The 25,867-nt window shown below is 36.9% G+C and overlaps 1 protein-coding gene across 2 annotated transcripts; it reads right to left on the minus strand.

Moving 5' to 3' along the window:
• Positions 1-738: 738 nt before the first annotated feature.
• HOATZ (HOATZ cilia and flagella associated protein) lies at positions 739-24,553 on the minus strand. 2 transcript variants are annotated; one of them, XM_082343605.1, is made up of 6 exons: positions 24,295-24,553; positions 23,753-23,791; positions 23,197-23,267; positions 3,766-3,825; positions 3,112-3,164; positions 739-919 (listed from the first exon to the last, which is right to left on the minus strand). In XM_082343605.1, the coding sequence occupies exons 1-6, from the start codon at positions 24,518-24,520 to the stop codon at positions 862-864; spliced, it is 507 nt and encodes a 168-aa protein (XP_082199731.1). In that variant the 5' UTR covers positions 24,521-24,553; the 3' UTR covers positions 739-861. The 2 variants fall into 2 exon arrangements, with proteins under 2 accessions (XP_082199731.1, XP_082199732.1); XM_082343606.1 differs by lacking the exon at positions 3,112-3,164.
• Between the last annotated feature and the right edge of the window lie 1,314 nt (positions 24,554-25,867).

A 25,867-nucleotide genomic window follows, 5' to 3' on the forward strand; every position in this document is an offset into this window, starting at 1 on the left:
TAAAATGGAACGAAATTGGGTCATTTGTAGAGACGTGGATGGATCTAGAGACTGTCATACAGAGTGAAGTAAGTCAGAAAGAGAAAAACAAATATCGTATATTAATGCATATATGTGGAACCTAGAAAAATGGTACAGATGAACCGGTTTGCAGGGCAGAAAGTGAGACACAGATGTAGAGAACAAACGTATGGACACCAAGGGGGGAAAGCGGCGGGGGGTGGTGGTGGTGGTGTGATGAATTGGGCGATTGGGATTGACATGTATACACTGATGTGCATAAAACTGATGACTAATAAGAACCTGCTGTTTAAAAAAAAAAAAAAAAAAAAGACAAAGGAATGTTGAGCCAGCTATTCATAGAACTAGAAGCAATTCACTTCTGACTTCAGACATGTTCCAGAAACTGAATAAACCAAATTTTGGGAAACGGATTTTTTTTACTGCAAGAAGACTTTAAAGTTTTCAGGACTGACCTTTCATCTCTATTTCCTTATTAATTGTTTTTACTGGTGGTCTACAAGTTGAAGCACATAAAGCCCGTTTCTTGTTTATCTGATATTCATAACATAGATAAAATATAGCAATTTTGGAAATACCCTTCAAATGAAAACAAGATAAATAGGAGTTTGTGAATGTTTAAGATGAGAGAGACGATTACTGTGTGGTACCAAATACAGTGATATTCACTAAGTAAAATAGACACAAGTATTCAATAACTGGTAAAATTCCTAGAAGTGTTGCATATTTAACTTTTATTTCTTTGTCTAATTTAACTGATTCCAATGATCCTGATGTAAGAGCAGGTTGTTTCAAAAGTGAAGATCTAAGTGAGCCATCCTCTCCCATGTGTCAATCAAATTAGTCCAAGGCTTTGACTTCTTCTTGGTCTTCTTTATCTGACTCTGAAATCACTTTCCTGTTGGCAGTAACATGAATCAGTTCCAATACACAGAACTCTGTAGTTGTGAACACAACATGGCATGAAAAAAACTTTTGAAAGTTTCTCCAGTAAAGATTTACTGTCTTGCATTCTAACTATGCCTTAGATTTTGCAATCAAGTGTAAACTTCTGTGTGGGAGGAGTGGTCATTGCACTGTGAAGTGTGACTTGAAGGACACGGGAGCAGACTTCCTAAACTTAAATATATTGTGCTCACCTGAGTCAAACTTCTGAATTTCATCATTGGTGATTGATTTCTTTGGATGACCCATTGTTCCTTCTTGTCAGCCCTCTTTTACAATGCAAATATTGGATAAAAAAACATAGTGCCACTGAAACATTACTATGTACACACTTTCTAGTTCTTTCTTTCTGACAGAAGGGGACCTGGAGTATCCTAAGATCTGATGAAGGGGTGATGGTAAGGGCGTATCTGTATATGTGAGGAAGGTTTGGGTAGACAGGAAAGGATGGAGGGAGGAAAAAGAGGGCAAAATTAAAATAAAATCGTGTTTAAGATATTTCACAAATTAAAAAATGTTTACAAATTAATGTACAGTATAGAAACACCACTTTCTAAATTAGCTACTGCTGAACTACATGACATTTTTTAGCTAAAATTTTTTGTTACAGGGAACTCCCTGGTTCTCCAGTGGTTAGGACTTGGCGCTTTCGCCGTCGGGCCCAGGTTCAATCCCTGTTGGGGAACTAAGATCCTGGAAGCCACTTGGCATGGCCAAAAAAAAAATTTTGGAGGGGGGTTACAAATATTTTCTGAATTCCTACATGGAGGCAGTGTGCTAGGCACTTTGGGTGACCCAGTTTCTCACGGAACTTACAATATAGTCATAGATGAGTAAAAAATATGTGAAAAGTTAAATAACAACTTAAGAGATAATAAGAGTTGAATAATTATAAAATATGGGCACAAATTAGTGCATGACTAACTGCCAAAAGAATGGTGCAGACAATAACTGTGTAAGAAGCTCAGGGGAAGAAGATGTCACAGTGAAATGGAATGGAATTCAAGGCTTCAGGACAGAGGAGGGAGGCCAACCTGGTATACAAAAGGAATTAGGTAAGCGCTTAAATCATTAAGGGAATGATCTGTTCAAGTTGTGAAATAATGTTTTACTCTTAGGTGAATCTACATGGGTAGTAACAGGACTGTTCTTATCATTCCTACAAAAATATGCACAGAAATCTAAGGTACCCAGACAGATCTGTTGATACAATTCAAGTAGCAATCTTCATTATTTGAATCAGATAAGTGAACTTTTGACTGGACTAGTTCTGCTTCACCTTTAGAAGCTAAGTCAAATCATCTAGCTGAAAAGCAAGAAATTAAGTTGTTGAACATTGTGTAGACAATATAGCCAGGTGATTAAGTGATCTTTCCATTTTTTTAGAAGTTTTAAAAATCAGCATAGACATTAATTTTTCATTAATAACATCTGATAACATTCAAGGAAGTTGGCCTCAATACCAATGAGATAAGAATAAAAATTCTATTACTTTTTGTTTTTCCTTGAATGTAGTATGCAAATAAATATCTGTCAAATTAATGTCGAGTTAGCCACATTGGGTTTCAATCAGAATACAAAAATGAAGACATTTACATTTTTTATTAGGGATTCTTTCGTGATTAACCAGTGATAGCCGGTTTCCTTTAAACTCTTTGGGACCATGTGCCTGGTGCTGCTCTAACATTATTCTGCGGATAAGGCTATTAACCCATCACTGTGAAGCTACAGCCCTTGCTACATGAACTTAGATTTAGCAAGCTTAGGTATGCCTTTGGTGGTATCAGAGTCGATAATCTAGAAGACCTGCTGATCTGCCAAAGATGGCAGGGCTAGGTGTGGGTAGGGGATAAGGGTGCTGAAGGGGAGTGATGGCAGGTGAATACAATCACCCAGGATGAGAAAGGAGGGGAAGAGAATGTGTACAGACTCGAGGTTGATCTACTCTCCTGTTTGCACCAGTTTATAATTGCATGTTGCACAGACATGTAAGTGGGCACAGGCTTTAATGTAGATGAGCAGAAGAAAGTTTTCTCAAGGCAAGAAATCTCTAAAACAGTGGGTGGGTTTTTAGAAGATTTGAAGGTAGGGAGAAAACTGATTAAAAAAAAAAAAGAAGCACTTCTTTGACAGAAGTAAACTTACTTTGCTTTGTGTACTTTGGCTTTTGGTTTATAAGGAAGGGAAACCAGTTCTTTCTAAAACAAAACAAAATAAAAATAAAAAAGGAAAATTTTTAGTTCTTGCATTGACTGAAATTTACTTACTTGAAAAAAATCTGAGGTAAAATTATCACAGAGTTTATAATGAGTAGCTTCTTAAATTTGGAGACTGTGGGGTTAGAAATGGTCCAGATTAGGGCATTTGGGATTCATTCAGGAGAGTGCGTTTGTACATCCAGAAGTGTATGGGGTGCTATTGCTTTTATTGTTTTTTCCTCTTCATTTAGCATTTGTTTTTGTAGGATCTAAGCAAGATCAATCATTGTAAAACAAATACTAGCAATGAAGTAGCCCATGTTAATATCCTACGGCTTTACAACATGTGACAATAAGCCCAGAAACAAGAGCACCATTTCTGTGCCAGCAGAGTTGCACATTGTGGAGATATCTTTGGTTTATCAAGGATTGTCAGATTATCTGATGTCTATGCCTTGCCCCCTCCAGCATATAAAAGGCTCTGGACCATGGGCACCTAGATTTAAGGAGTAAAGCTATAAAACCTCTCAGCATTTGCCATAGTTCACACCCACCCTGCCCCGCCCCGAGGCTTATCTGAATGCCTCACTATCAGTCTCACCGAGATCCTTTCTTCTCTTTGTTTTCTTAAGAGTTGGATAATCTCATCTCTCTTTTTAGCCTGTTTAAAGGAAAAAAAAAAAAAGAGCGGATGAGTCTTTTGACTCAATGATAAAGCTATGTGTCTATGGGGGGGGGTAGGCTTTTTTCCATTTTCCTTCTCGTATTTTGGGGCAGAATTAAAAATGTTTTCCACGATAGATTTATACTTTTCATTTATAACACAATTCAGTTTTTATTCCAGAGGATGCTGCTTTACAAAATAATTTGATTTTGATTCTAAATGGAGAGAATTTTTCTTGCCCATATAATAATAACTTTTATTGACTCTACTACATGAACCATACTAAGAACTTGATACGTTATATCATTATTTTCTTATAATAACTCAGAATTTTGACATCACTATCATCCCGTTTTACATATGAGGAATGTGAAGAATACTAAGGTTAAATATCTTACTCAAGGTTTTAAGTGGCAGAACTGGATTTGATACCAGCTCTACTTGAAAACAAAGCCCAAGCTATTGGCCACCGCACTAAATTGCCACTAAATGGTAGCAAGACACAAAATCAGCCAGCTCAAACAGCATGCCACCACGTACATCCATGGCAAGAGGGCTCTTCTAAGTAGCTTACATACAGAACAGAATCTTACACTCCATTGCTCCTCTGTCTTAGATATTGAGACATGCACATCCTCAGGTTAGTTTTCTTAAGAGTAAAAAAACCAAACCAAAACAAAAACTCCCCACTAATTTAGTGCAGGCACAAAGATTTATCAAGATATAGACTGTAGGGCTTCCCTGGTGGCGCAGTGGTTGAGAATCTGCCTGCCAATGCTGGGGACACGAGTTCGAGCCCTGGTCTGGGAGGATCCCACGTGCCGCAGAGCAACTGGGCCCGTGAGCCACAACTACTGAGCCTGCGCGTCTGGAGCCTGTGCTCCGCAACAAGAGAGGCCGCGATAGTGAGAGGCCCGCGCACCGCGATGAAGAGTGGCCCCCGCTTGCCGCAACTAGAGAAAGCCCTCGCACAGAAACAAAGACCCAACACAGCCAAAAATAAATAAATATAATAAAGAATTATATAAAATGGTTAAGATGGAAAAAAAATTATTAAAAAAAAAGATATAGACTGTATACAAAGAGGCAAATATGGGTACAAATGTTTTTTCATAGAATACAGTTATGTTCAGTATTGGAGATAGCCAGGCAGAAAATTGCATCTGGACTGTTTGAGAACAGGAGGAGAAAGAAATCTGAGAATCTGACAAATCAAACTTGTAGGTTCAAATGGCCAAATAAAATGAAAGAAGCTCTGCTTAGATCAAGGCTAGCAGGAAGATATAACTGAGAACGGACATAGATTTGTTACATCTAGGTAAAAATTCTGTCATCCGTCCATCCATTCAAATTTATTGAGCACTGCATTATTTTCCTAGGGCTGCAGTAACAAAGTATCAAAATCTAGACACTTAAAACAACAGATATTTATTGTCACACGGTTCTGGAGGCTAGAAGTCCAAAACAAGGTGTCGGCAGGGCCCTGCGCCCTCTGAAACCTGTAGGGGCATCCTTCCTTGCCTCTTCCTAGCTTCTGGTCATTTGCTGGCAATCTGGGGCTTTCTTTGGCTTGCAGCTGTGTAGCTCTAATCTCTGCTTTCGGTGGCATGTTGCTTTCTCTCTGTCTTCACATGGCTGTCCTATGAGGACACCAGTCATATTGAATTAGGGGCCCACCCTACTCTAGTATTAACTTCTTAACTAATTTTATCCACAATGATTCTATTTCCAAATGAGGTCACTTTTCATGGTACTGGGGGTTAGGACTTCAACATATCTCTTTTTTTGGTGGGACACATTTCAATCTGTAATGAGCGCCTATGATGTAACATTACTGTGCTAGGGGCTGAACAAAACACCATTCCTGCCTGCCAGGTGATGGCAGACTTGTGGAGAAAAAGACAAGAGTCTCACCTCACATATACTACAATGGGGTTAGAAGAGGATGAAATTAGAGAACTGAGGAGGGACTCTCCATTCAGATGAAGGTGTGTATGTGTCTGTGGGGGAAATTCAGGGAAGATATCCCAGTGGAGGTGATGTCCAAGATTAGGCTTGAAAGCGTAGTCACCAGATAACAGTACAGATGGGATGGGGAAGAAAGCTTTCGAGGCAGAGGAAACAGGGTGTGCAAAGCCCTGGAGGCTGCATATTACTAAGTAATTCCTCAGGATGAGTCTTTAGTCCTGGTGGCTGCAAGAGAAGCTGCAAAACTCAGGCACGCTCCACCAAGACGTGGGAGGAGGGGCCGTGCTGGTGCACGAGTAATCAGCAGAGTACACTGCTGCTTTGGCTTTGCTTTATTCCGTTCAAGTTAATTAATCATATAATGATTAATTAATCAATCACATTAATGATTAATTATATTAATTAATCGATCATATTAATCTTGCCTTTTAAGAGCCTACAGAGTTTTAATTTTATTTATTTTGGGACAAGATTTCTTCTTTTTACTTGAATTTAAGGCATCATGTATCACAGATATTGAAAGAAAAAAAAATTCAGGGTCTTTTAAAAACTAAGCTTATTTTTTTTCCAGTTATACATATACATGTATCTATTCTTTTTCAAATTCTTTTCCCATTTAGGTTATTACAGAATATTGAGCCGAGTTCCCTGTGCTATAAAATAGGTCCTTGTTGGTTATCTATTTTAAAAGTATAGTAGTGTGTATATGTCATTCCCAAACTCCCAACTTATCCCTCCCCCGCACCTTTCCCCTTTGGTAACCTTAAGTTTGTTTTCTGTGAGTCTGTTTCTGAAAAACCAAGCTAATTTAAAAATACCTGTCAATTTGCTATGGATTGAATAAAATAATGTCTATAGAAAAAGACCTGGGATATTTTCAGTGTAGATAATCAATGTTAGTTTCTTTTCCAACTTTCCCATTACACATGTACTCAGTGGGAATTAAATGCTCCCATACTGTGATTACACAGCACTTTATACCCTTATTACAGTATTGATCTTACTTTCCCTGCTTTATCTCATAGTTGCTACCATGTCTCTTTCAGAGTGTTACTCATCCTTTTATCCTTCCTTAGAGCTTAACAGTGCCTTGTAAATGATACTCAATGAATTTTTGTTGAATTGATTTGTCATGATATATGAATGAACCCATTACACTGTCTAATGCACAATCATTAGTCTAAGCAAAAAAAAAAAAAAGTTTTAGAAAGTGAAATTAAACAGTAAGTAAGTTTAGTTCTTAAAATCCCCTATGAACAAAACTATATGATTATTTTCTGTGTAACTATTGGGTAGTCACAGGCAAGTTATATTGTCATAATGCTTCTAATATAAATGAACAAATATTTAGTTATAAGACTCTAAATAATAGTAGGGTAAAACAATCATTCATTTAAATTTTGATTTCAGGTGATTTTTATTATAATGGATTATATTATATTACAAAACTTAATCAGTTTTGTAATATAATATAATGCACCAGAAACAAAGTTTTCAAATATGATTTGATTACTGCTTCCTGGACATGTTTCCTGGGAATGCATAACAAAACTACTGTAGGCAACTGTGTCATCAGAACAAAAACAATGCCAACTATTCTAAGAAATCTCTGCCAGGATAAGTAAATACATTCAGTGGTAAGAGAAAATTCTTACAATTTACCTTATTAGTAGGGATAAATAATTTACTTGTTAATTTCATAATGACAAAAGAATTCTCATTTCTAACCATGGTGTTTTGGTTGTGTTCATTAATGGAATTTATAAGACATTTTAATCATTTATTAGTTCTTGAAATAATAGCATAAGGGGGTCAGAATTTATACTTATAATTTTTTTTCAGTTTTTGTTGTGATAACTGACATACAACACTGTGTAAGTTCAAGGGGTACAGCGTAATGACTTGACATACATATATATTGTGAAATGATTAGTACTTGAGTTTAGTTACCATCCATCATCTTATATAATTACAAATTTTATTTTTGCTTTTGATGAAAACTTTTAGGATCTACTCTCTTAGCAACTTTCAAATATACCAGTACAGTATTTTTTATTATAGTCATAATGTTGTATATTATATCCCCAAGACTTATGTATAATAATATATTTATAATATTTTAATGCTGGATATTTTCTTATATTATACATTTTAGTTATATTACTTATAGTTATATCCTACTCCTCAAAAAATAAATTACAGAATAAAAAGTGATTTTAGTAAGTTAGGATATGATCATTTATACATTTAATATCTCATAGAAGGTTAATGGAATTTTAGTGCCACTTCAAGGATTAAGCTGCTGAGTTCTCTGTTTTTGGCTTTTCAGAGCCAAACAATTTGGGTGGCAACATAGATTAGTGGAGTCAAATACATTTGGGTCTGAACCCCAATTCTGCTGTGTGATTAATGGCAAGTAATATCTTAACTATTCCTCCTGGTTCCTCCTTTCCTCCTTCCAATGTAATCACTATCCCATTGGTTAGAGGTTTGTGACCTTGGGTAAATCAAAGAACCACTTCTCTGAGTATTGATTTCTCATCTATAAGGAAGGTTGTGAAAATTGGAGATAATACAAACATTGCTTAACAATGCATGGCATATGGTGGATATTCAATAAATGGTAGTTATTATTATTACAGAAAAAAATTTTTTCAAAGCTTTCAAAATGTGAGAGTGGGAAAAAGAAGGAAAGGATGGATTACCCACCTTCTGTGTACAGGCATGGAGGATTTTTGATGATTCAACCTCTTACCTACAGGTGAGTTAGTGAATAGAGTTGGAAGGAAGAAAGGAGAAACAAGGAGGGATATCTAAGATATTACTTGCCCTTTATGCAGTAGAAATCCCTCTACAAATTCTCCAGTATATTATAAACTTTTTCCTCAGTTAAATTTCAGTTATAAAAAAGCTCTTAATAAGCACTAGACTCTAAAAGAAAGGTCCTTTCTTCTCAAGACCTGGTTCTCGTATGAAAAATGCATTTCTTCCTTGTATTATGATTAAAAATTTTTGACTGAAACATTCATTAAAGATAGCATATGGTAGTGTTTATTTCTCTGATTACCTATCTACATTACCAAAAGAAATTGTCTCTTCACCACCACAGTATAGGAGACTAATTACTGAATTTAATCTTAAGAATATCTTAGAAGAGTATTGAACTGGTTCCAATTCAATAAGCTCTTTGCTTAGTTACCTGGCAACCATCCCGATACCTAGAGAATCTAGAAACTCTTGAAACCAGTGTGGTATAGTAGTTAAGCACATTGGCTCCATTGTCAGATGGACCCAGGTTCAAACTGTCTTTACTATATTTTAGCTGTGTGACCTTGAAAAAGTCACTTACATGTTTCTGCTTCAGCTTCCTCATCGGTAATAGGGGTAATTATAAACCTCCTCAGACAAAGCTGTTCTGATGATTAAATAAGAATATGAGCAAAGGACTTAGAGTATATATGCTGTGTAGTTAGTTCTCAAAAATATTACTATTCTCTAGTGAGAGGAGCAGATGGTTGGAAAAGGAAAAAAACTTGAAAAAAATAGACTAGGAAGCACTGGGGGAAATATATTAACTCAAATAGAAATTTAAAAAAATATTTATTCTTTCCTTTGACTATCAATGCAATACATGCTCATGACACAAACATTAAAACATGTGAAAAAAAGCACATAAAGGAAAATAGTATTTACACAAATTCATTGCTGAATCTAAAATCTTAATATAAGTTTAAGATTTTAAAACATGTAAAAATTTTAGAAGAACCCTAAAGGACCTCCAAAATAAATAATCTAAGGATTTAAAGATAATACATCAAAGGGAGAAAGGCAGCTAGGGGAGCAGCTTAATGATCATGACACAAAAAGCATGCTCAGTGATGAAAAGAAGATAGCAGTTCATCCAATTAAAAATAAATGGAGATGTAGAGGCAGGAACAAACTTAAAGTTGCTGAAAGATGGTGATAAGCCTGGCTTGACTGGGACAAGATGTGTGTTTTGGGGAATAGAGGTATATAGGGTAGGATAGTTGAATGGCATCATGCTGAGGACCTTGACATAAAGATAGATCTATTTATACTTGATTTAGTAAAGATAGGAACTATATTTCTGACCTCAATATTAATAAGTTAGAAATAAAAAAGATAAGAAGACTTCATAGATTTGGTAATTAAAAAGCATACTTCTAAATACTTCATGGGACAAATTATAAATCAAAATAGAAATTTTAAAATACTTAAAGTGGAATAATAATGAAAACATTATATAGCTTGTGAGTTGCAGCTAAAATAGTACTTTGAGGGCTAGTTATAACTATAAATACTAATATTAGAAAAGAGATAAAGTGGAAAATTAAGAAACAAAGTGAGACGGGAAGGAAGTTAGAATGAAAATAAGAACTAACCCAGAATTGAAGGGAGAAGTAATAAAAATCAAGAACTGATAACATAGGAAACAAAAATAATGACAGAGGATAATAAAAACAAATGTTGGTTTTCTGAAAAGACTGTTAAAATAGATAATCCTTTGATATAATTACTTAAGAAAAAAGGATGCAAATGATTAGAAATGAAAAGGGGTAATAACTAGGGCTCAGCAGAGAGTACAAAGATGATTAAAAACACTATGAATCCTTTACATGAATAAATTTGAAAATGTAGATGAAATGGACGATTTCCTAGTAACTTACCAAACTATTGCAAGGGAAAAAAAAAACCTATTTTCTCAAACACAAAAACAAAATAAACAAACAAACCAAACCTATAGTACTTATGCAGATTAGTGCCATATTTTTCATTTCACCTAATTTTAGTCAATATTTAGCTCATGGGTTGGGCTTGCCTTGGATTGAGTTGGGTCTACTTGCTGTACTATCCACCACTCTAATAACCTTGGCTTCTAAGTTAGTTTCTATACCAGCGTCTTTTTCTAGGTTTCCAAGAACTGTTGCAAAGGGTGTGTGTATATAGTGGAATATAGTAATATTCTTTTCTCCCTTGATTTTTGACAGGGTTCTAATTGAGAACCACTGATCCAGACCTGCAGAATTATCATGACATTTACCTCTTAATCTATATTTGTAGAGAGAGGCATTATGATAAAATTTAATTATATTTTATTTACCTGCAATGGTTAAATTAACTTTGCCTACACATTTTGCTCCATAGTTGAAATTTCAAAATATATCTTCAGTGGTAATTTTTCTTTTTGCAGATGATGAAGATTGGGTTAAAAAAAATATGTGAGAGTCTCTTTACAGTATGAGCAAGCCAATCTTGATTGTGTCTTTTAATCAGGATGTCGATACCTGGGTGACCATGTCTTTCATAATCTACTCATCATCCTTTGAGATTTACCACTTTGGTCAAACCATTTCATTTAATACTAAAGCTTATTTTGTACTTCCTAAAATTTTATTTTTCAATTATGGGTTAAAAAAAGAGGGAAAGCAGAGAAGATAAAAACAAACTTTCATTGGGTACCAGCTGGATGTCAGGCTTTGTGTAATTCCTTTAATCCTGAGGTAGATGATATTATTGTTTCTTTACAAATAGAAGGAACTCAACCAACATAAAAATTAGCAACTTTTCTCAGGGTCACTTAACATTAATTAGGTAACTAGTAACTGGCAGAGCCAAGGATTCAAACTCATTCTCAATTCTGTTTGACTCCATGCTTCTTCTGCTACACTACTTAAAACACATACTAGAGATTGTGGCACACTTACACACACATTACACACAGTAACAGAATGGTTTCTTTATTCAATCTTGATTCTGGAAATGAAGAATTAATTAGGATTAACCATGGTGAAGAAGACAGTCTCTGCTCTTACAGAAAAATTTATATTCTAGTGGAAAATGTGTGCTATGGGAATACACAGCAGGGGGACCTAATCCAGAGTGAAGTCTGCTTGATCAAAGTTAATTTACTTATTTTATAGGATCATGTAGCGCTTTGCAAAAAGTGGTTAAAGGGTAAAGAATAGTTAAACTATAGTGGTACCTATAAACTGATGAACTTTCTAAGATCTTATTTAATGTATGCTAAATATTTATGATGACTTTTGATTACAAGTTAAGTATAAAATGAGAATTACAGTACATTCCAATTTTAGAATATTACCTAAGCAGAACCAAGGTTCTGTGGTTTTACAGAAATTAGAGAACATTACCTGATGTTTTTCTTGAGGCTCCAGAATCTAATTTTTATCTCTATGCCAATAATTGCAAGTTAAATGCCCGATGGAATCACAAGGGAGTCTTAGTTCTTATTCTACACAGTCTTAATCTTCAGTAGCTTCTATTCCTGTTCTGTTACAAAATGCAGTTGAGGAAGGTTAGCATTACTATTGGCTTAAGGTAAAACTATGTCTCACATTTGGGCTTGATTCCAAAAGGCAGTATGTGCCTGTTGGCCTGTTGATTTTGATAGCAGAATGCTTCAACTGTGAATTTACTCCCATTCCGTATCTATTAATTGAAATCTGCTATGTAGATTCTACAACTTCCATATAGTAAATTTATATTTACTCTAATAATAAGATACAGAACTGTTGGCCCGCAAATGATCTACCATGTACTTTAAAAGATAGCCTGACTGGGCTTCCCTGGTGGTGCAGTGGTTGAGAATCTGTCTGCCAATGCAGGGGACACGGGTTCAAGCCCTGGTTTGGGAAGAGACCACATGCCCAGAGCAACTAGGCCCGTGAGCCACAACTACTGAGTGTGCGCGTCTGGAGCCTGTGCTCTGCAACAAGAGAGGCCGCGACAGTGAGAGGCCCGCGCACCGCGATGAAGAGTGGCCCCCGCTCGCTGCAACTAGAGAAAGCCCTTGCACAGAAACGAAGACCCAACACACCCATAAATAAATAAATAAATAAATAAATAAATAAATAAAAAGCCAAAAAAAGAAAAAAAAAGCCTGACTAATCAGCGAAAAGGCTTTCTCCAGCTCTAATCTGATATTTAGAAGGTAGATCTAAAGGCAGTCATCTATGGGAGTGGATGGAAGATGTTAGAGGATTATTAATTGGAGGGAGGAAGAATGCTGACTTGCAGAAAAAAATGCATGTCTAAGCACATTTTCATACCTCCTGAAAATTGCCTGATCCTGGCTCAATTCCCAGCTTGGGCATATATAATTTTCATTTGAAAAATAGTGGCTTACTAAAATGAGAGAAACATATCAGTCATTACATAAAAGGGAGTCAACAATTTTTCTTAAATGTAGGTTTTGATAAAATATGAATTTGTTTTGAAGAAGAAAAAAATGTGTATTTTCTTGGTTCTGTTACATATTTTTTCTTGTTACATATATTTTAATGGAAAACCAATAGTAATTACCTGAAGAGCATAGCTCTTATTTTATTTTTTTTAATAGTCTTCTTTTTTTAAATATTTATTTATTTATTTATTTATGTTTGGCTGCGTCGGGTCTTCATTACGGCATGCTGGCTTGTCTCCAGTCGTGGCGCACGGGCTCCAGAGCGTGCAGGCTCCGTAGTTGCGGTGCATGAGCTCTGTAGTTGTGGCGTGTGGACTCCACAGCGCGTGGGCTCTGTAGTTGTGGCACACAGGCTTAGTTGCCCCGTGGCATGTGGGATCTTAGTTACCTGACCAGGGATGGAACCTGCGTTCCCTGCATTGGAAGGTGGATTCTTAACCACTGGACCACCAGGGAAGTCCCGCATAGCTCTTATTTTAAAAGTCACACAAAACAAATGCATGAAAGTATAAGCATAAATGATTTTTTAAAACTGCTTTATTTATTTTTTAAATTTCCCAGCTTGTTTTTAATTTTTTAAAACTTTTATTGGAGTATAGTTGATTTACAATGTTGTGTTAGTTTCAGGTGTACAGCAAAGTGAAAAACGACTTTAATGTTGCTTTAAAAGGCACTTATTTTTTAAAAAAGCAATAAGTGAGATTTGAATTTTAATGTTGAGAACAATATGAACATAAAATGAATTATTACACCTTTAAATTCAATAAAGTATAGATATATTAAAGATACTTCTATATATGATTGAATTATATACTATTGATGATTTGCTCTACGATAATTACCAAGACTTGTCCTTAGCAAACAAGTAACTGCTGAGTCTTTAATGTTTTCATCATGTTGATGGTTACACACATATGATGAATGGGTGAATGGGACTGACCTCATCTTTCAGGTATGTCTCTCCTGTCCTGCCCATTAGGTTGTAAGAAGGAGAGGGTGGGGGATTCTCCATCCAGATGACTCTATCTCATCTCTGGCCCACACTTCTCTAGCCCATATATTTAGCCCACAGGCCTATTTGACAGCTCGAATAGGCTTATCATTGCTTATCTCAAAGGCACCTCACACTCCATGAGTCTAAAACTGAACTTCTAACCCCTTCCCACTTCCCCCAAAACCTGACCTTTATTTAACGTTCCTTGTTTCAGAGAATGGCACCATCCATCCTGTTGTGCAAGCCAGAAAACTATGAGTTATCTTTGATACCTTGCTATGCCTCACCATCCATATCCAATACACAACTGAAGTCCTACTTATTTTACTTCCTAAATATCTCTTAAATCTATCTACTTTTTCCTAATCCAAACTACCATCACCTCCCAACTGGATGATTGCAATGGCCTTCACTCTGGTTTCCCTACTTCTGCTCCAGCCACTTTTAATTCATTCTCTTGAATTTTTTCAAACAAATCTGATATTATCATCCCCCAGCTTAAAACCCTTCAATGGTTTCTTATTGTTTATGTACTATGGCCTAACCTTCCCATCACCACACTGGCCATTCAGCTTCGGACACGCACTATGCTGTTTCTACTGTCCGGAATGCTCTTGTAATGCTCCCTCCACCCCTCCTTCTGGCCTAATTAATGCCCACTCTTCCTTCGAATCTCAGCTTAATCTTTGCAGAAATTCTCCCTGACTCTTTTGATTGGATCAATACTGCCCTATTAAATGTGCCTCTAATATCATGTAAAATTCTTCATAAATATCTCTCTCCTTAATTAAATTGCGAGTTTCAGATAAGGACAGAGTTTGTATCTTGTTTTTTGTTGTTGTTCATCATTGTTCTCCAGTGCCCAGCACAATGCCAGGTGTACAGCAAAGTGAAAAACTGCTTTAATGTTGCTTTAAAAGGCACTTATTCTTTAAAAAAGCAATAAGTGAGATTTGAATTTTAATGTTCACTCAATAAATATTTGTTGAGTGAATCTTGCACAATTTTCCCAAATCAGATTCTCCTAACTTTTGGCTTGGGGTCTTATCCTACTGTTGATGTCTTTGCTTGGCTCTTCTTGCCTGAGCTTGACATTGCCTCTTCAGCTTTGGCCCTTTCCTTGCCTACATCTCTTCTTTTTTTAAGGCTACAAACTTTTCAACTGCTTTGGGCAAACATTCTGTAAAGTTCAGTTTGGCCTTGTGACCCTACACTTCAGTGCAGGGCCCTCACCTGTATGCATTGAGACCCATACAATGTCCAATTCAACTTCACACATAGAGACTAATGTCTATACCTACTCCAACATCTACATTATATCTATTGGGAACATTTATGGCCATAAACCCCAGAGAATGCAAAGGTAATATATAAAACTTTATAACCACAATTAAGAACTATCTTTTTTCTTTCTGTTTTTACTTATTCAGTGCTCTAAAAATTTATCCTTTAAAATAAAAGTTTCAAAGTTCAGATAAAATATCTTAAATAACTTCTAAGTTTTTTCCAATAAATTACCGAATTAGTGTTACAATGAAAATATGCCTTTCTCTTCCTTAAATAGTCATTTAACAGAGTTTATCTCAACAATAGAATCAATTATTGGTAAATTGATTTTTGAACAGTATCTTTTGGCTTGGCCAAGAAAAAATTACTATGGTTAGGTGAATTGTCTCATATATTGATGGCTCTAAAGTAGTTTTCTGGGTATGGCAGTAGAGAATGACATAAATGTTTAGGAAGGTGATTGGAGTTTGGGGGAAAGGTACATGCTTCTAGGAATTTGTTTTTTTTTTTTTTTTTTTTTAATTTTAAAACCAAGCCTATCTCTGTACCAAAGTTCTACTGTATAGAATATTGTCTTGTCCCATGTGTTCAAGTCCATGTCTTGTTTCTTTGTCTAGCATCCCCGACACTCTGGGACAGTGGCCTTGACTTATTTTCTACTCCTGATGCTGAATTCTAATTCCCACGTCAAGATTTCTTTTATATGCTGTTGAACCTTGGCACCATGATCTTAAATTTCCATTTATTGTCTTTTTCTGGTATCGCTTCCTTCAGAGAACTGATAATGCTCATTGACTGTGGCTTTCTTCTGTGGCCTACAGACTGTATTTCCACTCTTGTCTGTTGCTTGCACATCCTTTTCACAACTGACTACATGTCTGTTCGTTCCCTCTGAGTCTGTGAGGCCTCTGAGTCTTGGTGAATCCTATTTTGGACCGTCCTCCTATTAATGAGTACCTCATATGCCATCCAGCTCAAGGAACTGGACTATCATGCAGGATTCTGGTCCAGACAAGTTACATCATCTATTTATTCACTCATAAGCATTTATTTGGTAGGTTAGAAGATCATCTGATATTTGTCAGGTCTTGTGATTATAAAGTCGAAGAAGTCATGATCCTTTTCCTTAAGAAACTTAGAGCCTGTAGGAGAAATACCTCAACTACACCACAGTACATACCTCAACTACACTACAGTACGATATGTCAGTGATTACGACTGGGGAATGCACAGGGTACTAGGGAAGCACAAAACAAGGGGCATTTGTTATCAGCCTGGGGAATATATAAGGGTGAGGAAAGACTTGAATGTGACTATTTTTGAATTGTTTTTAAATACAAGTAGGCATTAGCTAAAGGGAGAAACGGGAGAAAAGCATTTCCAAGCGGAAGAAACTGTAGACTCAATGTCACCGAGGTGATCATGTCTCCTAGGTTCCTGCCTGTCTTTGATCACAACATTTCACCAATGGATCAATATATAGCCTGGTTTTATGTATATTTCCCTTTATAGACACCTTATTTAAAATACCTTGCTGATTCATCAACATTGAACTCATAGCCAACAGCACTTATAACTCATGTCTGAATAAAGCTTATCTAATGCATGTATTTTCTCCATAAGGCATATCACAACCTTCTTGCACTTAAGAACACTAGACAGTACTTCAGCACTTGGAGGCTATTTAAAACAGCGAAATCATCAAAAAAAAAAAAAAAAAAAAGCAAAGAACGTGGCACTTAATAAACTGCAAAAAGGAAACCTGTTCACGGTATGAGCTGAAACAAGAAGGCAGAACATTGCCTTGTTCAGCCTCAGCTAGGAACATGTGTGTTGGGCAAATCAAATTTTTCTCTGCTCTGTGAATGTCCTCCAATGACCATGAAAGTGCTACAGGTATTGATTTTGGGGTTACAAATAAACTGTTGCTAGTAAGTTAATTTGCATATACAGAGTTGTGAATAATGAGGATTGACTATATTTCCAACACAGTGGCTTGGGGAACTGCAAAATCTCAGGAGCCAAATAGACAAACGGCTGTATCACCTCAGGCTCTGAGGGTATGCTTGACCACACCTATTGTGACTAAAATACCTTAGCATAGAAAGTGATTAAATGGTGAAGTAAATATAGATACAGAAAATTTTAAATTTTCTTATCTGGCTCCAATATAACTTACCTGCATATCTTTTCATCTTGCCGTTGATAGAGGCAAAGGGAAAAGGCAGATTATGGATTTGATTTCAGGTATGTTGTATTTTCTGAGTTACCTGATCCACAGAATTACCCAGTTCTTCAATAAATTCTATTTGATTCACCCTACTGCTTATAAGGTGTTTAAAAATTTGAACAATAAGGCTTCATGTAGCTGGAATCAAATTGATAGTTCTGCCTTTATTTAAAAAAATACACCATCCTTTTTTGCTTCATTCTGTGTTCAGTAGTTTCATTTAATCATGTTTTACCAGGAGATAGATAGTATGGGTCCTTGCCTAATTGTACCGCGGGGCTTAAAATGCTTTTATTTTGTTCTTAGGGTGAATGTATACAGAAGAGAAAGTATACAGATCTTTGGAAAAAAGAGGATGCGATGCATTTGGGGCATGACCCTATCCAACTCTGGGGCTGGGTCTGCCTGGGGCAATGAATTCAGCTATTTGATCTCAAATCTCATTTCTTACCCTGAGTATCTTTTCTCAGATGTTGCTAAAGAAGATTAAGAGGGGAACCTCATCTGTCAACTGAAAATGTTTCCCCAGATTGAATAACGTTTGAAAACAAAGTGGTACAATAGAGGATTTAAAAGAGTGATTCATATTTATGCAATCTTTTAATTATCATTTACTACCAAAATATTTGCTTGTTACTGTGAATGCACAGTCTGTTTTTATGATTCTGCCTCTTGAATTCTTTGACAAATTAGGAACAACAAGAATTTAAATAAGTATCTTTTGTTGGTGAAGGAGAAATCCACCACTTCCTAATGGTATTTATTTTATGGAGGAAAAGGAACTTTGTTATTATTACATGAGGGCAGGAAAGCAAAATTAAAACAAAGCCAGATAACACTGTGACTGAGAAAAATTTGGTTTGTCTGGGAAGCCATTCCTGGGCAATTTGACAACAGAGAGGATTTTCTTTTATCTGAGCATCCTGGGCAATGACACTGAGGAAGTTTATTGTGTCTTTGGTTTGGCTCTACAAAACTGACTTATAATGATTCTGAGTATCCCTTTGAAAGTGTAAGATAATGGAGGATAATGTTAAAGTTTTCCACTTTCATGATTCGGTGTCTAAAAATACACCTTTGTGAAACTTCTTAGACTCTTTTTCTAAGAATGTTCTCATCATACCATGATTTGCTTCTGGTTCACTGAAGCACCATATAGCAAATTGACTTTTGAGGAAAGCTTACACTATGGTCAGTATTGGTTGTAAAGGTTGTGTGACTGAACAGATTTAAAACCCCATTCCCAATAAAGAGTATATATTTATTGTTGTTCTGCAGATTGCATATTTTCCTTGTGAAAACCTTTAGTTTATATTCACTCACATTAAAACTCTGATTCCAGATGGACATTTCTAAATACGTCATCTATATACATGCCTTAAAGTACTGCTCTGATCTTTTCTTCCTCCTCCCAGCAAATGAATTATTTATAATTCTTTTCATAAAGAGATAATCAGCTAAAGAGCTTTCTTAAAGGTGGCAAAACTAAAAAGCAAATTAATTTTATGATTTCAAAGAATTAGCTGACTATTCATTTCTTATAATGTTTTCAAACTACTTTAGAACTCTCAAAGGAAGAATAATGGTCCAGTTGAGTGCTATACGGTTTCCTTTATGGACAGAGTAAGCCATTTAATCTTGACAGACTCAAATTGTTCTTGATTTTCTGCCATGGATATCCATTGCAGAAATAGTACTTGTGATTAATAGCATTTTGTCCACTAACCAAAAGCATTTATAAGGTATACCTGGAAAATATTCCAAAATGGAGGATAACATTAAAGTTTTAAAAGTTTAGCAACTGAAAAATCAATATCAGTTGGGGAGAAAAAGCTATAAAAGTAGTTTTAGGAGAGACAGAGATAAATTTTTAGATTTTCATTAATTTTAAGGAGAAAGTGGAAGAAAAAACCTTTAAGAGACTTGATGGGAAATATTTATTTCCTTTTTATAATGAAAATTATACCAGGAATTTACTTATACAAATGTATATGTTCAAAATATGTAGAAGATTCTCAAATTGAATAGATCATTGTAAATGTTTTATTAGTTACCTAGAACCTCCCACCTCCCCATTTATGTTGTGCCATTAAGGTAAGAATTCTAGAATGGTGGTGGCAGCAATGCAGAGAGAGTACTACAGACTTAGAAAAACAGCAGTATCCAAAAATAGATTCTATGTTTTAGTGATTACAGGGAGTCACATTTCCTCCCATCATATATAGACCCAGGAGGTAAAAGCAAAACCGAGATGCGAGGGGATATGCTAAATTGCTCCTAAAGCAGACTTGCAAACAGACTAGCTTTGGGGCATATTCTTGCAAAAATTGTCAGCCTAAAAAAATTTGCCAGATGTGTATATGTACAAAAGGCTAACCAAAATGGTGTTATCACTGTATACAGCATATGTTCACTGATTAATTCAGTTATGAATTTATTTATTCAGTCAACAAATATCGATATTTACGAGTTTCAATAGCCGGAAAAGCACGAGAGTTAAGTAAATAAGAAATGACCTCTGCCCTCATGGAGGAAAAGAGAGTTAACATTTGTTGAGAGAAAACAATGGCCCGGCGCTTTACATATCTTATACCAACTCGATGAGGGGAATATTTTTATCATTCCTCCTTCTCTACCTGAGGAAGCTGAGCCTCACAGGGGTTAAATAGGCTGCTCAAGGTCACTCATATAGTAAGTGGCCGAGTCAGACTTCCAAACCCTATGGTGCCTGGAATTTAGCAGGAAGGACAGAAACATACCTATAACACAATTACCTATAACACAGATCGTGACTTGCTCTGAGAGCACAGAGAAGGAAGCTATTCATTCTGTTGTCTCTAAGTCACCTCTGGGAAAGCTTCACAGAGAAGTTGCATTTGAGCTGGGCCTTGAAGGTAAATGGGGGAGAGCATTTCAGGTAGAGACACGAAAGTGCATTGTAGGTTGAAGAAACAGCATATAGTCACTGTTTCTCACACTTGTATTCATACCACAGTTTTGAATTTTAGAATATTTGGCAGCATAGCTGAACAATGCCCTGGCCAGCAATCATTACAACACAATGAGTCTCACAGGCTTTGGAGTTAGGAGACAGGCTTTGAATCTAGGCTCGGCCACTTACCAGTTGTGGGAACTTTGGAAAGTCATTTAAGCCTTGTTTGATTAAATGGGAATAATCCTCATGAGGCTATTTTAATGAGAATATGAGTTGATGCATGTACAGTGCTTAGTTTAATATATATAGCACATGGTAGACACTCACTAAATTGGGTGTTATGAGTACCACATCACGACAGTATCTGAGGATATCTGTAAGAGCCTTCAGTTATTACACAATTCTCTTGTTTTTTTCACCATGGCATTGTTTGACTAGAACTGTATCGTACCAAACTGATTCAGCTCTCCTATATACTCGCAAGGCACAGTTTCAGTAATATTCTCTTTCTATCCTGCTGGCTTGCTGCTTGGTTGGGCCTCTTGTCTTGTACTCTCAACATCATAGAATCTTCTTTATACTGCATTGCAGGACCCACTTGACTTAATGTACAATTTGGCAGATATCACAGTATAATGTGCATGTTTAGGTTTAGAAAAAATATATTTTACCCATTTACCACTTCGGTAGCACATATGGGGAGGGGTACACAGTGTGCCCAAGCCTAGTGGTGAGAACCAACTGTACAGAGTAGGCTGCGTTGGGGGTAGGGTGGGGTATAGGGGAAGGAGGAAGGAGAGTGGTAGAAGCCAGTCAGGTTATAGTCAGACTGGAAAAGAACTTGAACACCATGCTGCAGAGTCTGGTCTCCATCCTGCAGAAATGGAGAGCCAGGGGAAAAAAAACAAAAGTAGGTGTATGGACTGAATTGTGTCATTTCCACCCCCACTCCTGCAATTCCTATGTTGAAGCCCTAACCCTCAGTGTAACTCTATTTGGAAACAGATCCTTCAGGGAGGTAAAGTTAAATGAGGTCATTAGGGGCCCTAATACAATAAGACTGGTGTCCTTACAAGATGCGGAAGAGACACTAGAGCTTTCTCCCTCTGCCATGTGAGGACACAGTGAGAAGGTGGCCATCTAGAAGCCCGGAAAGGAGGCTTCATCAGAAACCAACTCTGGAGGCACCTTGATCTCAGACTTCCAGCCTCCAGAAATGTGAGCGAATAAAATTCTGTTATTTAAGCCACATGGTCTGTGGTATTTTGTTATGGCAGCCCTAGCAGACTAATACAGTAAGAAAGCAGCATAATAGGATTTGGGTTTTAGGAAGATAACTAGTGCAGCATGGAGGATATTCTTTGTTTGGTCAACTCTATACATTCTTTGAAGCTCAGTTCCTTTGGGAAGATTCCTTGATTCCTTAAGCTTGACTTTGATGTCCTTCAATGTGTTCCCATAGTATTAAGTGCATACATCTATCATGAAAATGTATCATAATTCCTGCCTTTAATTGGCATTCTCCCCCACCAGATTATAAACTCCTTGAGATCAGGGAACACATCTTGTCTTTGTATTCCCAGCATCTAGTACAGTACTTGGCACATGGCAGGATCTCAATAGATATCTGGGAATTAATTAAGTAATTAATAATAGAAGAACCTGAGGCAAGGAAATCAGTTCTAAGACTACCATTAGCAGAACATCTACTCGTAACTCATCATATTGTCTTAATTGTTTGACAAAAGATGAAAGAAGTTGATAATAGTTTGTCTTTAATCTTTTATTTCTAATCCCTTCCAAAAATGAAATTAAAACGTGCTGAAGAAGTCAACTTTTAATGATCTTTTTGCTTCACTGAAAATTAGGTTCCCTTCCCACTATTAAGTCCTGGTATAAATATACAATATCTAATATCCTCAAGAGAGAATAAAATGCTGACTATTTCTAATCACTTAATTTGTTTGGAGGAATCACCAAGAGTCCACAAAGGAAACTAACGTGATCAGCAAACTCACATGCATTGTTCTGTAATTTATGTAGAATTCCCGATAAGTCTTTTGGACTTTGCCAATACATCTGTTGACTAAAGACATTAGGCCAGACGAATCCTCTATCTGCTTTTAAAGTACAGGAACAGTTAGAGGAATGGAATTTATCCATTAACCACATAAAATGTTTCTATAAATCACTGTACTAATTGTTGAGTTAGAGGCTGTGTCTGCAAAAGAAAAGCAAACAAGGGATGTTGCCAAGCAGAGACATGTTCGGTTGATTTGACAACACCAATGTGTTTAATTGCAGCCTTTAGGCAAAATGGTTCTAGATGACGGACTCATTCCTCTGATCACTTAATTTTGACCTATTAAGATAGGCAATTCTATTCAGTTTTTCCTGTTCTTACAATATTTCTGTTCTTACAACACTGTATATGGTTTGGGGCCTTATTGGGTGGAAAGTGTGTGAATCCGTCTTTCCCCACTTCCCTATGATTTCACTGTTCTTACACATCCTTGGGCTTCTGCAGAGACTGAGAATAGCCAAAGTTTAATAGAATTTCTTAATCTTAAATTAAAATTCTAATAAAGGTCTTCCTATTGCTCAAGCTGATATACTAGAAGCAGAAAATTTTTATATACATATGTTAAAAAAAGAATAACTGGGATGATTTAGAAAATAATAATGAAATTTTAATGCAAATCAGATGACTTTCTGAAATATTGGCCTACCTTTTGGAGATACTTTTTTTTCTCCTCAGATTCCTGAATCTTTAGGGTTTCAGCAGTGACATCTCTTCTCTCTAAAGAAAATAGAATCAAATACAATCTGAAATAATTTTATCATGATTTTACAATAATGTTGATAAAAAATTAAAGTTTAAAAGGTAATACATAAAGTAGGAAGGTAAACACAAATACGTACTGTCTTGAAACTTTATGAACCAGATTCATAAATAACTGGAGACTGAATTAATTAGCTCTGGCTGCAGGGAACCTCTAATCTCTTTAGAAGAGGAGTAGCCCAAGTCCAGAGACAAGAAAAGGTCTCTAAACAGAACTTACTTGCAGTATCATAGATTACAATTTCTACATTCCTATTCAATGTGTTATAGGAATTTAGGCATTTTCCTCTGGATAAATGGGGTGGTCCCTGAGGCAGGGTCTTGGTATGCAATTCAGAAAGTTATGCCAAAGGAAGAAGTTGTATCTTTACACTTATTACCTATTTTTTTTTTTTAAGAGTCTAGGAATCAGGATATTGAAAGGCATAAAACTTGGTACTTACTGCTTTTCTCAAGGAAAAAAGGCTGGAAGTAACTTTTCTCTAAAAAATACAAAAGGGAAGTAGTCATTGGAAAAACCATAGCATTAAAGGTATTTAATTTTTCTATACCTGTAAAAATTGCATAATAGTTTCCCATCTTAGGCCTTACAGGTCAGGGAACTTGGTTCCTAATGTTGACTCTGCCTTCAACCTTCTCTAGGGCTTTCACTTTTGAACTCTATTATTTGAAAAACCATCCTTCATATCCTTTCAGCCAACATATAACATTTGCCGAGATTATTCTACACCGTTTAGGCAAATAGATGTCATAACCAAGGGATATTTTCAGATGGACTTTTAGATGTAACAAAGATACCACTGATCATTTTGGGGTGGAAGGATTGCTGGGAAGATTTTAGAACTGTTTTTTCAGGGTTTTAGACATCTGAATGAAAGATTCTTATTTTAGAATTAGGTTCGGCAGTTTCTCCTGGGAGGGGCTCTGGTGTCTGCCCCGTGGTTACGGAGGAGGCAGAAATCGCTGACAGGAGGCAGCTACTCACCAAGCGCACTGCTCCTCGAGGGCCGCGCCACCGGCAGACGCTGACTGCTACCTCTGGACAGCACCAACTGAGATTCGTTAGGGGGATACATTGACGCCCCGATCCAGAACTGCTTGGCCAAGTTGGCATCGTGATCCGAAGAGCCGGTGAACACCAGTAATCCCTGCGGGTGAGTTTCACACGACTCCCTTCGGCTGCTAAGACCGTTGCTGGGCCTCGTTTCCATGGCAACTCAGGACGCTTCTCCAAGCTCCCTTGCCCTTCTCCCAGCCACCCCCCGCCGCCCGCCCCGCCCGCCCCCCCTCCACCGGAAACCCGCTAAGTTGGCCACAACCACGGCCGGAAGCCCTTAGTTTCCTCGATAGAAGCTGGGGTCTAGCGCGCGCGCTTGTGCGCCACCTGAATCCCACTTCTGCAGTGATCGCAGACTTCGGGACCAGTCCAAGCCTTCGTGTCGAGATAGGAGAGTCAAAACATCAACTTTGGGGCGTCTTGTCCTGTTGGAGTCACTGGGGGAGCACTTCAGCTCTCGTTTATTCTGAGTTAGCCTCCAACCCACCACCTCCACCCCCCGCCCCCCACCCCCCCACCCCGCGACCAGCTTCCTTTCCCCCCAACTATATCTAAATAAAGCTTCCCTTAGCTCCACCGTCCCAATCCCCTTTCCACACCAGATTGTTGTAGCTCAGCACCCTCTATGGGGAAGTTCTGGGCCTGCAGTGGTTGGTGAATTCAGTAAGGCAGCTAACAACCTAGCCTATGGAAGCTAGAGGTGTGAACTGGGCTGATAGGCACCTCTGTATATAATGTTTTATACACTTTCTCCCCTGCATCCTTTAAGACCAATCTTACGGAAAGAAGGTCGATTTAGATTGTAACATCAGTCCCACTAAAAGCTGCTTAGATTGCAACAGTTGTAAATATATCGGATGAGTGGACCCAGTCCCTTCATGAAAAACACTATAAAATTTTTGGTTAATGAATTCTTATAAAAATATTAATAAGTGTATGTGCATAGCTTTCCTGGGAGATCTGGTTAATCTAGGAACAATTTAACCATTTCAGCGATAGGAAAGTTGTAATTACTGTGGCAGGAATTGAAATGGACATCATAAAACCAATTTAGGAAAGGAAACGGACACATTGGTAATAACCATAATTTAGTTTCCATATGGCCTTATGGTTTCCATAGTGACCTTATGGCACTTTATGCTTTCAAGATATTAATACAGTCCCACAGAAAGATAGCTCAAAAATTGATAATTACAAATCTATACAATGACAGTCAGCTAAGGAGAAAAATCCTATTCCCCAACATATCCGAAAATTTTTTGGTTCAGAGCCTGAAGCAATATTGAAAAATTGTATACAAAGATATACATATATTACATATGTTGTATATTTAGCAGCCAAAATGTTGATATCTCTCTTGGCTGACCTATTGAAAAATAGGCAATGGGTAATGTTAGCAAATTCCAATCCCCCAAATCCCCCCCACCCCCAGAACACTGATATGCACAGGCAGCTCATTTAGATGAATTCCCAAATCTTTTTACCTGGCCGTGTGGTTAGT

This window comes from Balaenoptera borealis (assembly GCF_965194805.1).
Source record: "Balaenoptera borealis genome assembly, chromosome: 11".
Taxonomy (NCBI): domain Eukaryota; kingdom Metazoa; phylum Chordata; class Mammalia; order Artiodactyla; family Balaenopteridae; genus Balaenoptera; species Balaenoptera borealis.